General features: G+C 34.6%; 1 protein-coding gene across 1 annotated transcript in view; it reads right to left on the bottom strand.

Annotated features, from left to right (window-relative positions):
* FMN1 (formin 1) overlaps positions 1-22,093 on the bottom strand; it is a 135,842-nt gene that overhangs the window by 91,771 nt on the left and 21,978 nt on the right. Inside the window, exon 3 of the mRNA XM_030452021.1 lies at positions 19,391-19,452. Coding sequence (XP_030307881.1) covers positions 19,391-19,452 — 62 coding nt within the window. The remainder of the gene's footprint in view (positions 1-19,390; positions 19,453-22,093) is intronic.

Below are 22,093 nucleotides of genomic sequence, written 5' to 3'. Positions count from 1 at the left end.
AACACACACACACACATAAAATTGATACTTAACAGCTGCCTAAATTTCCCTTACAGTAGAGATATATTTTCTCCAGGTTACCATTACAAATACCAGAATAAATTAATTACAAAAAATATACCAGAGGCTGGGAGCTTTCCACAAAATGTTACTACTATTTCCTCTTCACATTGCCAACTCAACAGAAAAATGGGATTACATAAAAAAAAGTCTTAATGAGCTGAAATCAGATTTCAATAATAAATACGAAAGCAACTCCTGAGTATCAAGCTTAATCCACACAGCAATATGCTACTGAAAAAAACTGCCTTTCTTTGGTATAATCTTTCCTGCATTCATTGTCAATATTAAATATGCAAACAATGCCATGCTGGTATGCTGAAGAACACTGAATAATTTTATCAGGCAAGGTAGAGGTGTGAAAATGGATGCTATGATTCAAACCAGGGAACTGCAGCACACACAATGATCAAGGCGCTGTTCTAGAGGAAAAGGATGTGAGAAAGACAGCAGATCATAAACTGATCATCAGTCAACACATCCGTATTAGAATACACAAACAGAAGTGTCAAATGCAAAAAAGTCAACCTTGATCTCCATTCTAAAAGCTGTCTGATGTTCAGTTTAAGATGATGTTTAACATGATGTCCCTGTGTTCATGATCACTGCTACTGAAATCAGGAGCACCTCATTCAGTATTAATTTTCTAGGTTTGACCTACATGGCCTTTTGTCTCCACCTCAGCCTTACTGGAACAAAGCTTCCTTCTTTACTCAGTTTTTTTCTGCTTCTATTGCTGAAGAATAATTCCACTGTACCTTTAAACTTGCTTTGCAAGACATAATTTAGTTTGAGTGTTGCCAACTGGCTGATGTACCTCTTTTTCCATTCTTCCATAAGCTTTCTGCTTCCATGCAATATCAGTTTTGAGGAGGCTGAATAAATAGTCAATTTGGGCTTTTCCTTCTCCTGGTAAATTTTATTTTGCTTCCAAATATGCCCTTGCTTCAAACATAGGTTTCAGAACATGTGCACCTCTGATTCTGACTGAATAAGGTCTGTGCCTATTTGCTTCTCAAGCCTCACCAGAACAGCTGTACTCACTAATGAGCTTGTTTGATTTTTCAAGGTTTGTCTGGTATCTGCCATTGGAATGGTCATGATCCATTTTCCTTGAGTAAGATCTTGACACCAGAGCAGATGATGCCATCTGACCCAGTTCCCTTCAACATATACACATAGGTAAGCTGAGAATACCTGTAGAATCCTCTTCTGAAAAATATACTATTATTAATGGGTAAAATAAAAAACAACCCTAAAAAACCCCCAAAACTACCTCTCTTACTAAAATCCATTATATTGCCATGATACAAAGATGATTATGCAAACATCCAATGTACCAATACACTGTAATCTGAGAAATCAGAATTTTCAGAATGGTTTTCTAATGTCTTCCCATCTTTTCCCCTTACAACCAATGCTCTGTGCTAGGACTTCAGTGACCAGTGACTTCGTTTTTCTATCTGCTAAGACACATGACACAAGACAGAGAGAAAATGCAAGATATATTTTCTGAAATAATTTTGGCAGCTCAGCCTTGGTCCCATGAGACTCTGGAAGATACATTCAAAGTAAAAGTCCAAAAATTGAATCAATGCACTGTACTTCATTAATCATTACAGCCTCACATGATAAAGCCTGTAACTAATCACAGAAGAAAAAGAATAAATCCTCTCATTCCGAATATCATCTAGATGTCTTTGAAATGATAATACAGATCAACACAGACAAATCTTGGCACTAATGTGGCAGCTTTTCTCTGTGTTGTGATAGGTGTCAGAAAGATTACAGTCTCATTTAATAATCAGTATAGTCAAGTATCACCTAGTTAACTAAATGCAATCAACTCAAGTATGTTTGTGGCCTCCCTGCTTTATACAATGTGATTTTTATATGGACACTTTCTAACCATAGCATGGAACTGCTCTGCCATGAAAAGTTTCAGAACAATTTGTACGTGTGAATACGAGGAAACCATAAACCTCTACAGCAATCTACATTCAAAAATCAGTCACTGGCAAGTTATTACTCAAGACTATTTGCATTATAAATGTTTCTTAAAAAATCCTGAGACGTGTAACAGTAAGATGTAATAAAAAAGCTTTCTAAAACACTGTTTAGAGAAACACGCGGAACTTTTGCTTTGAAACTAGCAAGTTAGACTGTTAATGCATAATAGCTTTTCACCAGCGTTTACAGTGCAATTCTACTCGAAAAGCAACTGTGTAAAAATGGCACGTCTTTAATGAACAAAGCTGTTCCATGCACATCAGAGACAGACCTCTTCTTTAACTGAGAAACATACACTTTTACTAGCTTTTACTCTAATTAGCCTGGAAAAACAACATAGCAGAGAGAAAGTGAGCTTGATTTTATTCCCTTCTCTGACTATACATTGATTGTTACATGTAATTATTTACTTCTGGCAAGCCATGAAAAGGGAAAAAAAAATGGGAACTTTAAAGACACAAAGTACTAGGGAGTGGGGGCAGGCAGACAGAGAGAAGGAAAAGAAAAAAGGTAAGAATTACTGAGTTGCGTATGAAAAATATTTTAAAAGATTTTACAGCTCTTTTTTTTTTTTTTTTTTTTTAGTACTGGTTTGGCCCATCAAAGTGCTGTGCACAGAAAAGAGAGGAAAAACACATTTTTCACAGACAGCCTCTGACTTTTTCTTTTTGTACATTTTAAATAATTTCATCTTCAGTTTTTGGAAGAGCTCACACTTTTTATTCTTGTATTGTGTTGACAAAGAAAGAAAAGTTCTTCTTTGTTAAATCCCTATCCTTGAAAAAACATACATTTGTTTTAAATTTTAACAACAATCAGATATTTAGCAAAGGATTTCTTAATGAAAACAAAACAAAACAAAAAACCTGTGCCAATTTACATAAAAATCAAAATTCCTCTCTAACAAATACCTCAACAAATATAATCAGTTACATATGGTGTAACACCATTTTTAAGGATACGCAGTAAGGATTATTATTACACCTTAGAGTAAAAAAGAAAGATAAAAGATTGACCACTCCCAAACATTCACAGAAGCCTGAATATTTGGATAGTCTATGTATACAGAGGCCAATTCTCTAATTTAAAAATAGGAGGAAAGGCATCAAAAGTAGGTACAAGGAAATCTGAGAATAGTGGGTATACAGAATATTGTTTTTCTATATATTTTTAAATATTTATTTATTTAGCAATTACTGGGCATTGGGGTAGTTGAGAAAGAAACAGCTTTATAGCCAGTAATTTGGGAGTAAAAATTATTGGTATAGCACATGATTAAAATATACCCACTTAAAGTGCAGCTTCCACATCTAAAAAAAAAATATCACGTGCACAGTTATTCATACATAGGACTACAGATGGCTTAAAATGCACATAAAACTTTAAGGATTAATTCACTTCATATTTGAAGTGCATATTTTCTGGGAAAATATACATTATGTTTGATATGCAATTAAATACAATTTCTGATTTAACAACAGCAGCAATTATTTGCAAAGAGCGATTTCTGATTTGTTGAACTATTCCCAGTTCTTTAAGGATATATTGTGAAGAGGTCCTCAATTTCAGGTTACTACATTTAAGTAAAACCTATAAATAGACACTGAGCACAAAGCAATTTGATTACACATTAAAAAAATAGATATTACTCTTTCAGCAACTAGAGCTGTGTGATTTTTTAACACAGTAATTTAAATGCATTGTGATAGGCTACGTATCATTAAAAATCCGAAAATCAAAGCAGATCTTTAATATTGTAAAAATGGAAAGCAAAAAATCTCTATTATGAGAAGAAAACCTGGATAATGAAGTTGTATATCCTATAATAATTTTTTTCAAATTAACTATTTGAATGTATCAATTAGACATTTAGAATGTCTCACAAAGCGTTTTTCCCAAGTTCTTTCCTTCCTTCCTTAATATTTTACAGCTACTCTTAATGATGCATTGTTACATTTAAACAATACATATTCATATACTAAGTGAAATTGTTAAAAGTTCTGTTTCATTATAAAATGCATATTACTGTGAGATTAAGGACTTTGTCACAGAAAATGTAACAAAACACAGGAAGTTTGATGCAGTTAATATGTCCAGCCTTATATTAAGACTTAAATGTCTGACTACTGTAAAAAAAGGACTGTCAGTATAACAGCACAATTTCTGTGACTTTTCTACCAGAAAGAACAAAGTAATGCCACGCATCTGGAATTCTGAAGTCACTAATTGGTTTCTCCTTCCTATGCCACCAATGCAGATGGATACAAAATAAAAGAAAACCTTGAATTTCTGGACTGTTATAAAGGGAAGGAGATGGTAAAGGAATTTTACTACCTCTTCCCTCTTTCACCTTTTTGACTGTAAAGAAATAATTGGTATTACAGAATTCATTTCATCTTTTTCCCCATCCTACCTAGAAGAAACAGTCTAACCAAGATCAACTTAAAAAAAAAAAACAACAAAAAAGAAAACCAAGCACATAAATGAACAGAATGAATGTATATCAAAAGTAATACACTTGATACCAGTAGGTATAAAAGCCAACCTAAGGATAAATTATTTTTGAGAAATGCACAATGATTCTGCATGTTCTGCCTGTTATTTCTGGTATTTTCTTATTCTTTGTTAGAAAAACTTCCAAACCAGCAAACTGCACTTCTCAGAATACAGAAAAATAATGAGAAACTGAGGGCAGTAACCATAGTAATATCTACCCTGTCTACTGAAAAAACATTAAAACCAAGCATGGCATTTTTAAAGTGAGTATTTAAATTGCCATAACCTTATGTTTTCTTCTCTGTTTATGTATTTCTAATATTCTTCCAACTAATTGTTCCAGTTTCAGTTAAAACTATTCTTGACCTAGCCAGTGTCATGTCACTGCAGAATTAGTTTGCATTTATTACACATTGTGAATTCTTCTTTTCTAGACTCAGTTCTGCATAAAACCGTAAGAAACATTTATTAACATCTTCAGCTGTTCTTCACTCTCCTGCCTCTGTATAGCATTTCAGTTGTGTTACCCCTTTGCTACGGTCTCTGAACTCATTTTCTAGCAGTGAGGATTTCCTCTTCATCTCCTATTTTATCTTCTATGCATGTTGAAATGTATACTACATGATAAATTCACTATAGGCTTATCACTCTTCACTTTTATTATGTTAATATAAAATTATTCTTCTCCTAAACTAAACCCCATTGTTCAGCAATTTGATTCTTTATATATGTTTTCTGTCTTACATTCCTCCTTTTCACCATTTTCTATGACCCAGAATCAGTAACAGCCAGGCTACCACACTTCCCATTGCAAAACCTGTGTGCCTGTATCCAAAGAGATGAGCATGTCAAAAGATCTACAAGTTTCTGGCCAGTCTGTTTTTACATATTGAGTCTACTTACTGGCTCTATAAAGGTAATAAATAAGAAATAGATAGAGGATTTTGTTTGCTTTGGGTTGTTTGGGTTTTTTCGGGGGGGGGGGGTGTGGGGGGAGGGTGTTGGGGTTTTTGGGGTTTTTTTTTTTTAGGGGTGGGGGGCTGTCTTTTGGTTTTTGCGTTTTGGTGGGGGTTTTTTGGGGGGTGGAGAGGGTGAGAGAGGGGAAGGGTTGTTTGGTTTTTTAAATACATATATCATAAATTAAAAGAAAAATAACTCCACTACTGGAACAACGGAATATAGTGGGAGCAGGAACTGAATTAGGTCCTTTTTTTCACACTGGTGCTACGCTTTCAGTAACCCTGGAAGTATAAAGGTAGCAAACACACCTCCAGTTTTGTCACTATAGGAAGAGCATGAGTAGTCATGTAAAGCAGATCTATAACACAAGGGCTCTGCAACTGTTTTCTGACCAGGACTATGTATTTCAAGTAACTATTTCTTACAAGATGTAAACCACCCCTCACATTATGGATTGCACACAATTCTATAGGATTCTAAGATTCAGCATTTCCTCTTCCAATTGATGTGGCTCTTCAATTCCCTTTAATGTTGGCCTCTTTTCTATCCCCCTCGCAGAGTTATTTCCACATTGCCTTAAAAGTTTATTTTTCTCATCCTGATTGCCTCATGTCTATTCTGTAAATGCTTCTGTAAAATTACATTCACCAAGGTTTTGTTTCCTGCACATAAACATATCCTTCCCTCAGTCTTTTCCCTGTTAATAACTACCATCCAACCATTTCAGATTACTCAAATTAACTAACTTGGAGAATTTTCTTATAGAATACATTGCTCACAACTGCTCACCTCTAGTCCTTGCTTTTCTACAGCTCTATTTATATGTAAATTTACTCAGAACCCTCTTAATAAGAGTAAATCCCCCTCCATAAATTATAATAGAACACTCAGATAGAACCCTGATGCGTCCTAGAAATTTCTTGGTAACCTCTCAAAATCCCACAAACATTATGAATTCCTATATGTGAAAAAATATCTCTAATAATATTCATCATACTCCACAGCATACTCCTTTTATGGATCCTATAGTGCTAATTTTAGCACTTGGTAAATCACGTACTTTACTGTGGCACTTCTGTGCACACACAGAAATCTCACTGGAATCTAAATCCTTTTTGAATCTGGAATATATATCAGCAGAAAATTCTTAACGCCGTAGAATCACTAACTTCTTGTTCCAGGCACATTTGCAAAGCGATGTCATCCCTTGAGATAAATCATAGCACCTCTAAAAAACCAGACCAAATATTACTTAATAAAGCCAACTGTGTGCTTGAAGGGGTAAATTTCAGGTTACAAATAAATAAATATTAACAGCAGATAATTTGGCATTTCATGTAGATTTTGCATGTTTGGTAGGTAGCTTATAAAGTTACCACTAATACTAAAGTTCCTGTTCATTTCAATGAATATTTTTTTAAAATACTAAATCCATTAAAATATTCAACTGACAAAAACCAATATAAGCCTGTATGTAACTCAGGTAGGAGTGAGAAGGGAATACCACTTTAGAATACCTTCTAGAACTTTGCAAGCAGTGCACAGCAGCAAGAGGTCATGTAGCATCCATGATGTGGCATGTCATGCAGAAAAGGAGCAATTCTTGCAAAAAGTGATTCTGTGTTGATTCTTCCTAAATGTAAACGTTGATCCTTCCTAAATGATTCTTCCTAGAAAAAACTCTTACCCCATTTGTAAAAAAGGGGTAGCCAGCTAAATTGAGACCTGCCTGTGAATTTCAGGGAAAATTTCACTGATTACTTTCACAGTCAATTTCTGTAATAAAATCTCTACATATTGTTAAGCTCTATTAAATATTTAATTTATGCATAATGAATGTCGCAATTCAGCACCTAACACATCAATAAATGTAAATTACATATAGCATACAACTTCTCAGATGCCAAGCTACTTAAAGAATGAAACCACCCATTATGTTAAAATTAATTTCAGACTTTTGTTGAACTAGGACCAAATTAACATGCAGAATCCAAACATGAAAACAACAGCCTTTTCTTATCATGAACACTGTACTTTCTTCCCTGCTGTTTCTCACTTGTAGCTGCTACCTTAGTGCTAGGACAGCCTAATAATATTGCCATTCAAATATTTTATAATACAATATATATAAATATAGAACAGATTTTAAAATTCTATTTTAGTTTAGTTTATCTTTTGTTTTGATGACAATCTACTCTAAAAAAGTTATGGCGATTCTTATTTGCCAGGGAAATTATATGAATCATTATTTGTACTGATACTTATAATGATTGGCATGTAAAATGTAAAAAAAAAAAGACAAAAAGGCTTAAAATAAGTTGAAGATGAAGTTTCAAAGACAAAAAGTACAGAGGCAGTATGGATCCAATAAGAAAACTGATTGTGGTAGAGAGCAAGTTGTCTCTGATCTTGGGAGAATGTTTTTGGACACCTAACAGCTTTTTTATTACTATGGCTGATTAAAATGAAAAGCCTTACTACTAAAATGTTCTTTTTGATGAGTTTTTTTGCCATGAACTATAGACCTTGCAGTCCAGTGGGATACAAATCCTTTGATCCTGTGCAGTCACATAAATTCAAAGTCGTAAAACAACATTGAATTTGATTTTATTAGTGTGGCTGATGTTGCCAGAATTGTAATGCAACCTTGTTTTTCTTCTCTTTTCTTTCTTTTCTTTTTGGGAGGGGGTAGAGAGGAAAGGAGAGTTTACTGTCAACATTGCTTCACAGTATAAGGAACTGATTTCTTTGGCAGCCAGACTTCACGATTAAGCCATTATAACAAAGCTTCGTAATTACATAAGAAAGTAATTATATACATCTCATTCTGATAAACTGCAACCAGTGATTTGGTTGAAGCAAAATTCAGCATAAGTACAGCACATGGCAAACATTAAACAAAGATAAAGTGATGTATCTTTAGATGGAAAAAGAGCAACAATGAATACTACTTTCAGTATTAAATATTTAGCCAAATAGTGCCATGAGTTTCCTTATGAGAATAAAATAACACTTCACTTTTAGAATTTCAAGATTTTCATTCTGTATTAACATAATTTCTGTCTAAATATTCTAAAAACACCTACACTGAGGAGATGTCTACACCTCTACACCTACAGAGAGCTCACACATGCAATGACTGAGGTGCAGCAAGCCATTCACTTCTTAGCTATGAAGACAAATTAATTTTCTGGGGGATTTTTGACATCAGATATCAAAATAACAATGGAGGTTCAACTTTACTTTAAGGAACACAGTCACCTAAGTGTAACTGTCTGATGCTTAAAAATTACCACATTCCTTACATGTTATAGAGAGGGACCAGAAAACATTAAAACAAATAGATTGCTTGGTGAAGCATCCCCTCCTTCAAGTAAAATATATTATACTAGGCAAAATACTACCTCATTGCCTACAGTAAAAGAAATGAAGCCAGAGGTTAATTTCATATTCAGCTTCGTATTCACAAAACAGTTTTAATGAAGTTACACACTTCCTATGGAAGGACAAGAAAAACTTCCCTCAAAACTTCATTATAGAAAAGATGGGTGTGTATTTACAATATAAGACTTGCTTCAACTACAATGACTGAAGAGAAAATTATAACTGCAGATATCCTTGTAAAGATGATGCATATGAGTAGATCCTATACACACAAGGTTCTCTTTCATGACTTCTATCTTAACTAGGCAGGTTCCAATTCTGCAGTTACTATCACAAATTTCAGTGGTAAAAACAGAAGACAGCCTTAAAATATTCACCAATCCAGTAATAATCTGGAAGAAAACCCAACACTCTTTTTATAAGTTGTCTTCTTTTTAACACTGTAGAGATATTTATGCTGCCACTTAGCAGATAAAGATACCAGTGCACTTAGAAAAGATACAGCTTATCGACTCTGGAGTTCTTAAGAACAGAAGTATAACATGGAGATGATTCTGTAACTCTGTAAAAGACATACCTACTATATGCTAATTATTCATCATGACATTATTCTAGATGTTCCTATTATAGATTTGAAAAAAAATCCTGCACACACAAAAATGTGTGACGAAATCACTCTTACTCAATTACTCAAAAGGGAAGACTAAAAGTATGGCTGCCAGAGCAACTTGAATTTTCTCCCTCTCTGTCCATGTCCCCATGTAGTGCAGCTAACTCAGAATTTTTTTCTTTGACAGAACTCATCCAGTGAACATGATGGGAGTTTTTCCAGACAGTATTTTAAAAATCTATTATGAAAAACCTTTTAAGATTTCTGCATTATGTGTGTTGAAGCTGAAACAACAAGTTGAACAAAACATGGGACTTCAGGAAGAGACACAACAGAACTATAGTGACGTTACAATGCTGAACTGGAAAAGTAGATTATATACATGCTAAAACTGCTAACTCCTGCAAGATTAATCACAAGTAATTTTATTCAGTGTTTCTCAAACAGTAACCAATGATACACCTACCAATGATAGCTATGATTATTTTCTAAGCAACTACCTTGAGATTCTGGGATCCATCTTATAGTTGCAAGCTAAGTCAGAAATGCACTGTGATATGGACATGTATGCAAACATAAGCTTCCCAATAAATCTTGTTATATCTGTGCATAAGATATGAAAAATAATAGCACATGTCTATCTGAACACATATTGTAAAATCCAATGTGTACATCCCCACAAATGAAACCATCTATGGTCCAATCCCATTTGGTTAATAAACAAGGGATGGTATTACTCATTGACTCCCCCCCCCCCCCAAAAAAAAAAAAAACCAACCAACCAAACTGAATTTGAGGCAAATAATTCTGGGGGAAATTGTCCACATATAAGTAGAATCCATATTGTGGTGCCCAGATGCAAGACTCCGAAATTTATTTCCCACAGTTCTCTGTCTTAACTTGCAGATTACTTCTTTCCCTGTCCATATTACCAGTCTTGTCCTAGTATCTCTACTTAGGATTTTCTACCTAAAGCTTCACCTCTCACATCTCCGTATCTTTCTGGCTCTTGTAGTCTGCTTCAAATTCCAGTGGCTTTTCTTTCACATTGTCTCACCATCAAAAAGGAGGCTAGAAGAGGCTAGCTTTCCATTTCAGAGAACACTTAGAAGGGTGAACCTCACCTAATGAGTAACTTGTGGCACCCATTACGCAGTGGAACTTAATTTTGCTCCAGTGATACTTTAGAACAACTTTGGTGGCCTCAGTACCTTTGGTGGCTTTCTGAAAAATGGCATGTTAAAAATTTGGTCAGCATTTGAAGATGCAATAGGTATAAAGAGAAAAGTCAGAAGATACTAAAATCTTCATTGACCGAAGTCTTAACTAAATATGAGAAAAAAAATAATTTTGTTTCAGAAGTTTCAACTTCCAATTTCAGATAATTTTCTCCCTATTAGCAAAATAGTCATCCTTGCCAAATACGTCCTTGTTCTAAAAACAGAAATTTTATAGCCAAAATTTTTAACTACAGAAAATTATTTAATTCAGAAAAATTATTTACATTTATTAGGTTCAAACAAACATCTGGTTTCAGAAATTTCCAAAAGCAGGTAACTTTTGCAAGAAGGCATGGGGTGCATGCTTTCAAAATCCAAATGGTAAGATAATTATGCTACTTAATTTTTAGTATCTTTTATACTCCCACCATCACATTTCACTTCATTTCACTTCTAGACAATTGTTTCTACAAAAGCCACAGAGGTCTCCCAAATCCATCGTTATAAAATGTCATCGTGTTCATGGGACGTGTTCTACCTCATTCTCCTGAACACGACATATTTACTCAAGGTGATGGAATAAATTAACTTTCACAAACTATGATAGATAAAGGATGTGATAAGGACTTTTTTAGAGGGGTTTCATTTTAGACCTAATTAAGCAGAGTGTTTTGTTACGTGTCTAAATTTGGGCAGGAGCTTGGTCCTGTTGAAGTTTTTAGGCAATAAATTATCTTGTAGATCTCCACGAGCATTGCAACCACACAATACCATGTCCCTGTCCATGAACTGAGAGTTAAGAGGTTTTCACTGTATTCAATATATGGAATATGGTCTGTGGTAAATTCCTAAATAAACAGGAGAAGCCTTGGATCAACATGTGGAATTAACAGCATCCTGCAGCTGACATGAAGACTAAGTTTAAGTTCTAACAGTGAAATTGTATTGATGAAAATAAAAGAGAGGCAATGTAAGACATGGAAAGTAGCAGTGAAAAAAAACCCAGACAAAATCAAAGGTCTTCTTGGATATTCAAGCTATCTGATAAGAAAATGATCACAATTTAAACACATATGATTAAAGGAAAATAAGGATGAAAAGCATCAAAAATTTTAAAAAAGGGGGAGAATTTTTCTTAATGTAAATATCAGAATGTAGGAGAGATATTTAAAACTTCATTGATTAGAAAGTATGACATGAATAGAGGCATTCTAATGTGCCAGTTTTTATAAGATAATTAAGCGCTGAACTGGAGAATATCTTCATACAGCATGAAGAATCATTCCAAGTTTCCTCTCTGCTTGAAGATGTAATTGTCAGTCATCTGTCCCAAACAGAATAAAGTGTTTCTTGCCAGCTCTTTGTGAGCTTGCATGTATACTGCAGAAAGTTCTTGTTTTACTGCTCAGGTTTTTGCTACCATTCCCTAATCTGCTCCTCCACCTTCTCTAGCACTGCCCACGCACATTGTTCATTACAGGGGGATTATTCTCCTGCTGGGATTTTCTCCTTTACATTGAACACAGATTTTAAAAATAATCCTGCTCCTATTGTCTGGGAGCCTCAGGTGTACTGCAATTGATAATTTAATACAAGAGATTTCATTCTCTTCTTTCTCACATTTTAATGCTTTTCTCAATCTTTATATTTTCACTGCCTTTCATTGTAGAGAGGCTTTGCAGTGAACAGGAAGAATTCCTTTATGAGTAGTAGCCAAGCACACAAGACAGAAGATTCATAAAGACACACAGAACACACACCCTGGTGAAACCATGCATGTAGCAGCAAAGCACAAAAGACCAAAACATTTCAAGTTAAGTGAGAGCAGTATCAATAATTAACCACAAGCTGGGAGACCTTTATCAGTAACACCACATGGAAAAGCTGCCAAGCCTGAACAGCTCATTAGGAAAGACTGACTAATAAAGTCTTGCTGACCCTGGCTGCTCCTTTGAGCCACAGCTCCAGCAGACAGAAACATACATGATTCAGGTTTTCTTCTATTTATGCATTCTGGGACAAGAAAATGCAGCAAAGAATGCACAAAGCAGTTAGCCACCTTACTGATGTTTCATCTTTTTAAGATTAAAACCAGCAATCTCAGCATCCTGAAGCAAAATTTTATTACCAAATTCAGCGTATTATCCACTTAGTGTAAAATAGTATTTTACACTATTTTGTAAAATACTGTGGCATGATATGAAAGCTTTCAATGATCCTCACCATTGGCCTCCATATTTTAGTAGCTGATTTCAAAACATATTGACTTTTGACAAGCTGTGAAATCACAACCCTATGCAAGAATTCAGATGTGCATGCACAAAAGTGAGGGGAAACAAAACATAATACCCTCTTTTCTCTAGACAGGCATTATATAGATAGCTCCCTAAGAGTGTTGAGCTCAAAAATTTTTCAATTGAATCTATTAAAAAAATTTCTCTTTGATGTAGTAGACTAATTACAAAGGAGATTTTGACAAATCCAAATATATTAAAATGTTTTGATTTGGTGTCAAAGCATCTAATTTCTGACGTTCTTTCTGAAGTGGAAATGAAATTTCACTTTTACATATAAGTAAAAGACACTTAAAAAGTGAAATCTCCTACTTCTATAAAACACCTCTTTTGAAAAGCACTCTGGCATGCAACAACTTTCAATACTGTTCAGCGTTGCCTCCCACAATCAAATTACAAACTTCAAACTAGCAGGGAGAGAAAACAAAAGGCGTGAGAAGGACTGGGTGAGAGATGTAAAAACATATGTAAGAGAATGAAAACATCCTCACATAAGTAAAATATTACTTCGTTCAGTAATTGAGAAAATGTTTCTATGCTCTTGCGGTCTCAGAACAAAATAAAAATGAGCAATCGTGTGATTATGAGACATCTGTGATTGGTGCTATCACTTTCTCTTTCACTCTCCTTTTTCTTTCACATATTTGAGCCTTTATCTATGGTGCTTTGAGCTTTATATTATGAAACTGTTTTCAAAGTTAAGCAAGTTCTTCTATGAAAAGGTCTTCCTACTCCTACATTTCCGCTCTTGAAACCTTTGCAAAAATGAAAAAATGCAAACATTACTAAGGAGACCAGAAAGGTCACTATGGCAGCCTATGGCACATTCTTCTCTAAATGAGGCCTGTGTGTCTTTCAGAATGTCATGGGCAGTTTTAAGTCACTGCATTACAGTTCCCTTTACCTTAAGCTTCAATAATAGGTTTATAGGCGTGTCAGATTCAACGGCAGGTATTTCTATGTAAAATTTTCAATGAGGTACTTTGAAAGATGTTGAAACATTCTTTTGTAACAATATTGTATAATTAACAAGCTAGCTATAGTTTATGTTTTACTGTTATTAAATATCTATTATTTCTTACAGAGTATATTGTATACTGCACACCATATAATATATAGCAATCTTATTACAAAAAAACTGTGATTAATGGCTAAAGACAGTATTATTTTCAGTTTTGGAACATGTAAAACATATAGTGAGTTGGTGGAAATCTGGATTAGAGTGAGAGATCCATGCATTGAGTACAGTTATAGGACAACTTAGAACTTTGACTCCATCTTCCAAAAGCATTATTTAACTTCTTTGTAACCAGAGAGAAAGGGATATTTGCTACCCTTGTGTAGAATAGAAGGCAAACTTAGGGAAAACATAACTTTTTCACTCCTTTTATCAGATGAACTTACACCTTTGCAACCTGCCTTTCAGAAGTCAGTAGTTCACTTACAATATTTTGATTTAATGTAAAGTCATTGTCATACTCAGTTATTATAATGTAGACTTTGTTCTGTCGGGACAAATCTGATTAAGATGGTAAAAGCTACTGCTCACCTATTGAGCAACTTTGATTCTGGTTCCTTAATGTGCAAGCTAATTTCTGACCTAAAACTGAGACTGTTCCAGCCCCACAAACAGTGGGCAGAATGTTACCACAACACATCCTCTCACAGCCTAGAGGGAAGGATGACATTTGCACACAGAGAGATGCTGTGACTCGTTCTGAAAGACTTTGCTGACATCTAGCGGCACAAGCAGGAAAAGTGAAAAATTCAACAGCGAACAGAGTTCAATTACTTAAAAGTTAATTACTTAAAACTATATAACTTTTTTTTACTAACAGGTGAAAAATTAAATGCATGCTTTGAACAGAGGAACTAATAAGTGTAGTTAAAGTTAGATGACTAAAAACTAAGTCTCTAAAACGAGTCTCTAAAAACTGCTATCTTTACTGTATTTCCCTTTCTAAAGATTATCTTCATGTGGATGATTCAGTTAAAATTAGGTGCATTAATGAACCCACTGATGGGTGTTACACAGAATGATATGGTACAGACTCATAAGTAACTTGGTGCAATACTTGTAAATTGAATTTTAGTAATATGCATACTACATTACTGAAATAGATTGAGTGACATCAAAATAAGGATTAAAGTTTCAAGCTACTGTGATAACATAAAGATAGCAACATAAAAAAAACCCCACCCCCTGTCATTCACCCTCCCTATCCAGTGATGGTTTTACATCTTTCAAGACTGCTGCATTTTCTGCAACTTCAGCTGCCTGCAGCATCAGTACGTTCAGACTGGAAGTATGGGTAAAGCTCTGGTGGTACTCTGGTGTGCCATATCCAGTTAATAGGAAATGAACATAGCAATAATAAATCTTAAAGAATAAAATCCATTAGAAATTTCATAAATACAGTCAAGCAAAAAACAATTTCCAAAAGAAACAGTACAAAAGCATAGAACACTTTGTATTGCTGAAAAGTACACAGATCTCTTTTATAAGCCACTATAAATAGGTTTCAAGGGACAGATTCTGGATAACTGCTTGCTTTCACTCTGAGGACAATTTAATAATTTTTTTTTTTTTTTTGAGAACTTTCCCCTACACATACCTTCTATGGCTCCTTAAGATTTTTCTAGGCATTTTAGAAATAACAAAAAATAAGGGTCTCATACCTAATTTTTTTTTACAGAGAAAGTATGATTATCAGCCTTCTTCATAAATAAAAGATAGTAGATTTGGACCATTTTAAAAGAGCTGGTTCCTTTTAGCATGCAGTACAAACCACACTTAACCCAAGGATTTCCAATAGCTAGGATATCTACCACCATATGTTTCCCTTATACGCTTAAAGAATAAAATGCAACAAATTATTACATTAAATCACACAACACAATTTTACTTCCCTATACATTCCCATATGAAGTTTTATAATGTAAACTTCCAGATGTACAGCCACATGTAGTAATTCATATTTTTTAATCTTAAAATACATCTGTCCCTTCCATCAAGTAATGAAAAGCCACAAAAAAGAGAATATACAGAAAATGTCTGGTCTTCCCTAACACATTCCATTTTTACCAGTGCAAATGCTGGTAATAAAGAATGAGCAAAAATCATGTCCCTTTGCAGTTATATTTAAATATTACAGACTGAAGCAATTTCAGGGAACAGCAGTAAGTTTTAAATTAATCATGAAACTCAGAAAAATTCCTTTGAAATTAAAAGCAAAATAATAAAGGCTAACAAGAGAGATGTGAAGAAAAAATTTTGTTCTTTAAGATGTCTGAAGTTCAGAGACACAGAAGAAAAAAACTCTTAAAGCAGACAGGCTATAAAAAAAAGAACAAAAGTTTGAAATGACACCCTTTCATTTAGAAAGCTACTAAAACAGAGAAGCAGAACTAATAATCTATGATTTACCAAAGCAGCAGGAACTCTCAGATTTCACCAACTCTCAGATTTCACCAAATATATATAAAAAAATAACATCCTGCAGATTTGACATTCAGTTCACAAAACTAATAACTTAATCTTCACTGCACACATGGCATATTAAGAATATAGGAATTAAATATTACCAGCTTATATGTTTTTTACATTATTAGTCTAGCACAAGATAGAAGTTTTCACACAGCATCCTATACATTTCAGAGAAATTAACAGCTCCAAAATACTTGTACAAACAAAATGCATCCATGATGGGTCACACCCTACAAGGAATTCACTGTCAAGGACATGCAGAAAAAGTAAACAGGAACACAACTTGGCATAGCATTCAGAAGTCATGGAAGCATATGATGCTATAATTTATTCATCAGTACAAAATACCATAACCTGTGGTTGGGTATGGCAGACTCTGCTACAGGAAACCCTCAAACAATATTTGCTGGAGCTCGTATACTGGGTAACAGTTTTCAGAAATTTAGAACTGGCTGATGCCCAAAAATCAAGCAGCACACTGCAAAAAAGGGGAATGGAGACAGTGGTAATAGAAGTAACAAGGAATAGGCAATGAAGATACCCAGACTTGCCAAAAAAACCCCAAAACACCACAACAAATCAAACCAAAAAGCACCATAGAGGAAGAGGGTATTTCCCTTACACTCCATACTTTTTACATGTGGTTTCTAAGCATCCAGTGCTGGTCACTGCTGGAGGCAGGGTACTTGATTCAACAGGCCTTTGGTAAAGAAGTTTTTATCTCCTTCAGTATTGAAAACCAAAAAGTCCAACTGTAATTTACAAACTTAAAAAGAGAACTCAGTGCAAGGTCTCCAGTAACTGCAAAACGGAAATCTAGAAATCTTGTTTGAATTATGCCTTGCATACAATAAATTTAAGTATTGTTTTTCTGAATCAATTATTTTTCTGATCATCACAATGCAGACCTTATACTTGACTGCTATGACCTAAAAGGCCTACCAAATATTCACATCACGTTTTCTGGTTTGCTTTTGGAAAACATAGTGCAAGATAAAACAGTACTGAACATGAAAGTAATCACCAAATTGGAAATAAGAAACAAGGAAAGTATAAGAAAACATGATCTGTAGGACATTGCTGCTAAGGGTGCATAAGTCTTCTTCTAATCATGGACAACAAATAATTGCATTTTAGCTCATTTTTAATTACATGTAGATGTGTAATTTAACATGGTGAGATTTTATGGTGTTGAAAGTTACATCACAATGTCACTTTTCTGGAAGCAATCCATTTACAATTTCCTTACTACTAAGCAAGCTCATATGTAAATAAAATTAATCCTTAAGTCATGATGATATTTGAGGAAAACGCCAGCAATCCAGTTAAAAAATAAAAACCTGGTTTAAGAGAGAACATTTGTATCATTCAAAGTTATGAGTGGCAAATAAATTAATTTACTTCACCCTCACTGTTTTTCATATAAAATTTGCAAGAGGAACTTTCTTCTAACGAAAAGATTAAATAGGAGTGATGTGGGGGTTTTCCTGGCTGCCTGCCAGTACCTGTTTCCTCAGTCTCTACTACTACACTTGCTGGAGATGCCCACATTTTCCTCTCTCACTAAGAATATGTATTCTCTCAAATACCCTCCCCAAAATTAATAAATCCCTCTTGCATCAACCTACCGTTCTTGTGTGGGAGATTTACAATAGTCCTTGTAAGAGTTAGCATTTTAATATTTATTGCACATTGCTACTGCATTTGCTTTAGTGCTAGTTTGTACTTCCCTGTGGTGAACTTTACAAGATACTGCACAAGGCAGAGACACTTTGCCTGTCTGGCCCACTCTCAAGCTGCTACCACCATTACATCTCTGTCTACTCACAGACCTCATTAAGCTTTCTCAAATTCACAGGTTTTATGTTCATTATGTCCTGACCTCTGTGCAGACACAAACACAAATACTCTGCAATACAAATACTGTACTTGATGACTGCTACATGTGTCTGCCTAATGATATGGTCGAGACACCAATATCCCAATACACTGGATTATCAGACTCTTAGTATATTGGGGTTTTCTCCATTTTATTTCTGTGAATGAGGACAAAGAAAATGTAGAATATTTTGTACTCAAAGGGTTTTTCCCATTTTATTTGTGTTAATGAGGACAAAGAAAATGTAGAATGTTTTGTACTCGATGACTTGTATAGCAAGAATTTAGCAAACAGACAGTGCAGCTATGCTTAAGAATGTATCACAAATGGTGAGAAAAGAAAGATGCTGTTAAATTTTATTTAAACTAGGACTGCTCAACAAATTTACTTTAAGCTATACTGCCACCTAAGCTCCTGCTTTTATGATAAAAACACTTCCTCATAATACTTTGCTTAGCAGAGTCAGTCATGCCAAAAGAATGTGAGTTCTAATGTTTAACTTCTTTTTTTCTAATTTTGACGACTAGAAAGTTGGTCAAGTTTACACTTAACAACCAGACACCAATAAATTGTTCAATACAAAATGTCAGATTCACACAAATGGAATCACAATACTTATTTTTCAGTCTAAAATGACAGAAATCTGCTTCTACAGTATTACTAACTGAGAAGGAATGAGTAGTTAAGTGCCAGTGCCTTAATACAATAAGGAAATGTAAAAGTACTGCACTACTGAGTCAAAGGGAAGAATTTAAGTGTACAATAATAAAGAAAACCATAAAGAAGAAACATGTAAAGCTGCTTTTTGCCATCATATGTGAGGGCATATATGGATTTTAACTACTTTAATTTTAAATGAGTTGCCAGCCTAGAGAAAACAACTTCTAAAAAGAAACAGTTACTTTCTTAACAGTGTGTATTTTTGCACTACTTAAATCTATAAAGTACATTCAAGATAGGGAAAGAAAAGAAAACATCACAAAAGCATACCTTTAATGTTTCAATTTCTTCTTTGTGTTCCCTCTTTAAATGCAAAATGGCAGCTTGGTACTCTGTAAAAATTAAAAACAAAAAAAAAAAAAAAAAAGAAAAAAAGAAAAAAAGGTATATTCGATTAGAGTCAGAAAACAGAGTGCCATCATAGGCATAGTATAGTTCATACAACACCACCAGGTCCAGAACACAGATGTAACCTCTCAAGCAAAAGACCTTTAACAATGGTGATGGAAAAGCAAATCTGAACACAGTTACTAGAATTATTCTCTAAGACTGCATGACCAGATTTTTCCATGGTGTTTCTGAAAACAGAGGATAAAGTGGTTTTCCCTGAGGACTTCCATGCTGAGAGAGGAAAATGGGGGCAAGACACATCAGACTGCACTATCAAGAGGAAACTTTTAATTTTGCTTAGCTTTGCAGATAAATGTAGAGCTGATACAATATTGTGACAGACACATGCATACACACACACAAACACCTGAATTCTAAAAAAAACCAACAAACAAACCAATCATGCACTACATAAAATTATTTCAACTGAACTGTAAGCCTACAATGAGTAGACACAGGTAAACAGGGTAAAAAGAGCAATCACAAATACAAACAAAATCCTTAAAAAGTACCTAACAGCAAGAGATACAAAGAAACCCTTGTCTTAATTCTATCAGATGAAGCTTAATTACAGGCCTTAAGTACCTTCACAAGGCACAAAACAGCTCTTCTGTTTAGTGAGAGTTTAACCAAAGGCATAACAAAATGGAAAGCCTAAAACCTAGAATCAGATAAATTTAAATCAGCAATCAAAAAATGAGGATGCTGGGCACTGATTACACAGGTTTAGTGGTGGCTGTAGATTTACCAAATGGACCTCTACAAGCTGGGTCTCATGACATGGTTTTCCTCAGTTCATACCATGGTTACATTTGGCAAGATGAAGAGAGGACAACTGTACAAGCATTTAAGAGAAATCTGTCTTCTGTCAGACTTTGGCCCAGAAGCTATAGCCCTCCTAACCAAGCAACTGAAGTTCATTCTTAGACCATCAAAGCCTGACTTCCATCTGCTTCCAAATCCAAGTTAATTCTAAAGTACATTGCCAGCTCCCTGGCTTGTTTTTTTATTCCTTGGCTTAAAAAAAAAAAAAACAAAAAAAAAACTTTAAAAAAAAAATAATTGGTTGTATGTTGTATGGTCTCTGGAACAGTAGAGCCAATAAAGCATCATTAGAACATCAAAAGCATGGGACAAAGCATGAGACCAGTAAAATAAACTAGTGCTTAAGGTTTTTTGTTTTGGGGCTTCTTGGTTGGGTTTTTTGTTGTTGTTGTTTGTTAGTTTTTTCTTGTCAGAGCACATAAAGGAAAGATACCTGGTCTTCACCCTGAAATCTGTAAGACTTTGAAGCCTTTAATACAAAGCTCTTTTTTTTTTTTTTTCAAATGCACATAAAGCTGTATGCAAGCAGCTGAATTAATATACAAAGTTAAAGGAAACAGAAGATATTTTGCATGACACAAAATAAAAAAAATGGGGGATTCCAATTAGTAACAGGAACTATCTAAACTCCTTCATTTCTAGATGGGACTCTATTAGAGCTTTCCAGCATGCAAAAATTGCCTGACTGCTCTCCTGGAATGACAACACATTAGGTCTGTGGACTTTTAGATTTTCTTCTGTTAGTTCCTCTGGCTGGTATTTCCTCTGGACAAAGAACCTGGTTATCCACCAGTCGTCTAAACAGGACACAACAAAATAGCTCCCTCAGGTCTCCAGAAAAATCCCTGACCCTACTGGCACTTTACCTGGTTAAGTACTCACCGAATTTGCAGGGCATGAACCTTATGAATGTTCTGACTTTCAAGTTCAGTTCTCGAAGGTCAGATGATAACTGAAGCAAACAACAACCTCTGAAATGTTGCCAGCAGTGAGTTCTCTGGCTAACAGAAGGGCACAGATACACCTTAACAAAAGATCTGCTTTCTATGTGGGTTTGCCCAGCCCTTAGCATTGTTTGGGATTTGGACAGACCTCCACTGGCACCAAAAGCGGATTTTTCATCCTTGCTAAACATTCCCAACCCTTTGTTGCTTATCTCAGCACAAGTGTTGATGCATTCATAAAATGATGGAGGAACTCTTGTGAATGAAACCTAACAGCATTAAAAGTTCAAGAATTTTTAAAAGATTAGGTGCATGTAATTTTTGTGTCAGACATTTTGCAAGATACCATCATTTTACATTTTTTAAGTTGATGTGTGTTCTTCATTACATCTCCTAGCCAAAAAAAAAGCTCCAAAAAAAGTGTTTTGGTTAGTCTTTGTTCTAAAGCAGAGGTAAGAAGGAGTAGTAATTCTTTAATCATTTACTTACACCTTAAAATTATGTTCAGAAAGTACTAAAGTATAAGAATTAATAAACCTAATTATTTAAAACACTGCAACTGCATAAATACAAGTGTATCATGACTTGTACTGCAACCTATTTAACAGACTGGCTACTATGCATTAAACTGGCCTTCTATAGCATGAGCTTCGTTTCTTTTTACCATGGTATTTCTTTTTTAACTGCAAACTATTAGATAGAAGCTGACATCTGGCAAAGTACCTTCTTAATGCTTTTCACACCAACATTTATTTTTATGTGTAAGTTATAATGAAAAAGAGAGCACATCACAACTACAGTTTTGTGTAATACA

Source organism: Calypte anna, chromosome 5A (genome assembly GCF_003957555.1).
Source record: "Calypte anna isolate BGI_N300 chromosome 5A, bCalAnn1_v1.p, whole genome shotgun sequence".
Taxonomy (NCBI): domain Eukaryota; kingdom Metazoa; phylum Chordata; class Aves; order Apodiformes; family Trochilidae; genus Calypte; species Calypte anna.
This window is presented reverse-complemented; position numbering and strand designations above follow the sequence as displayed.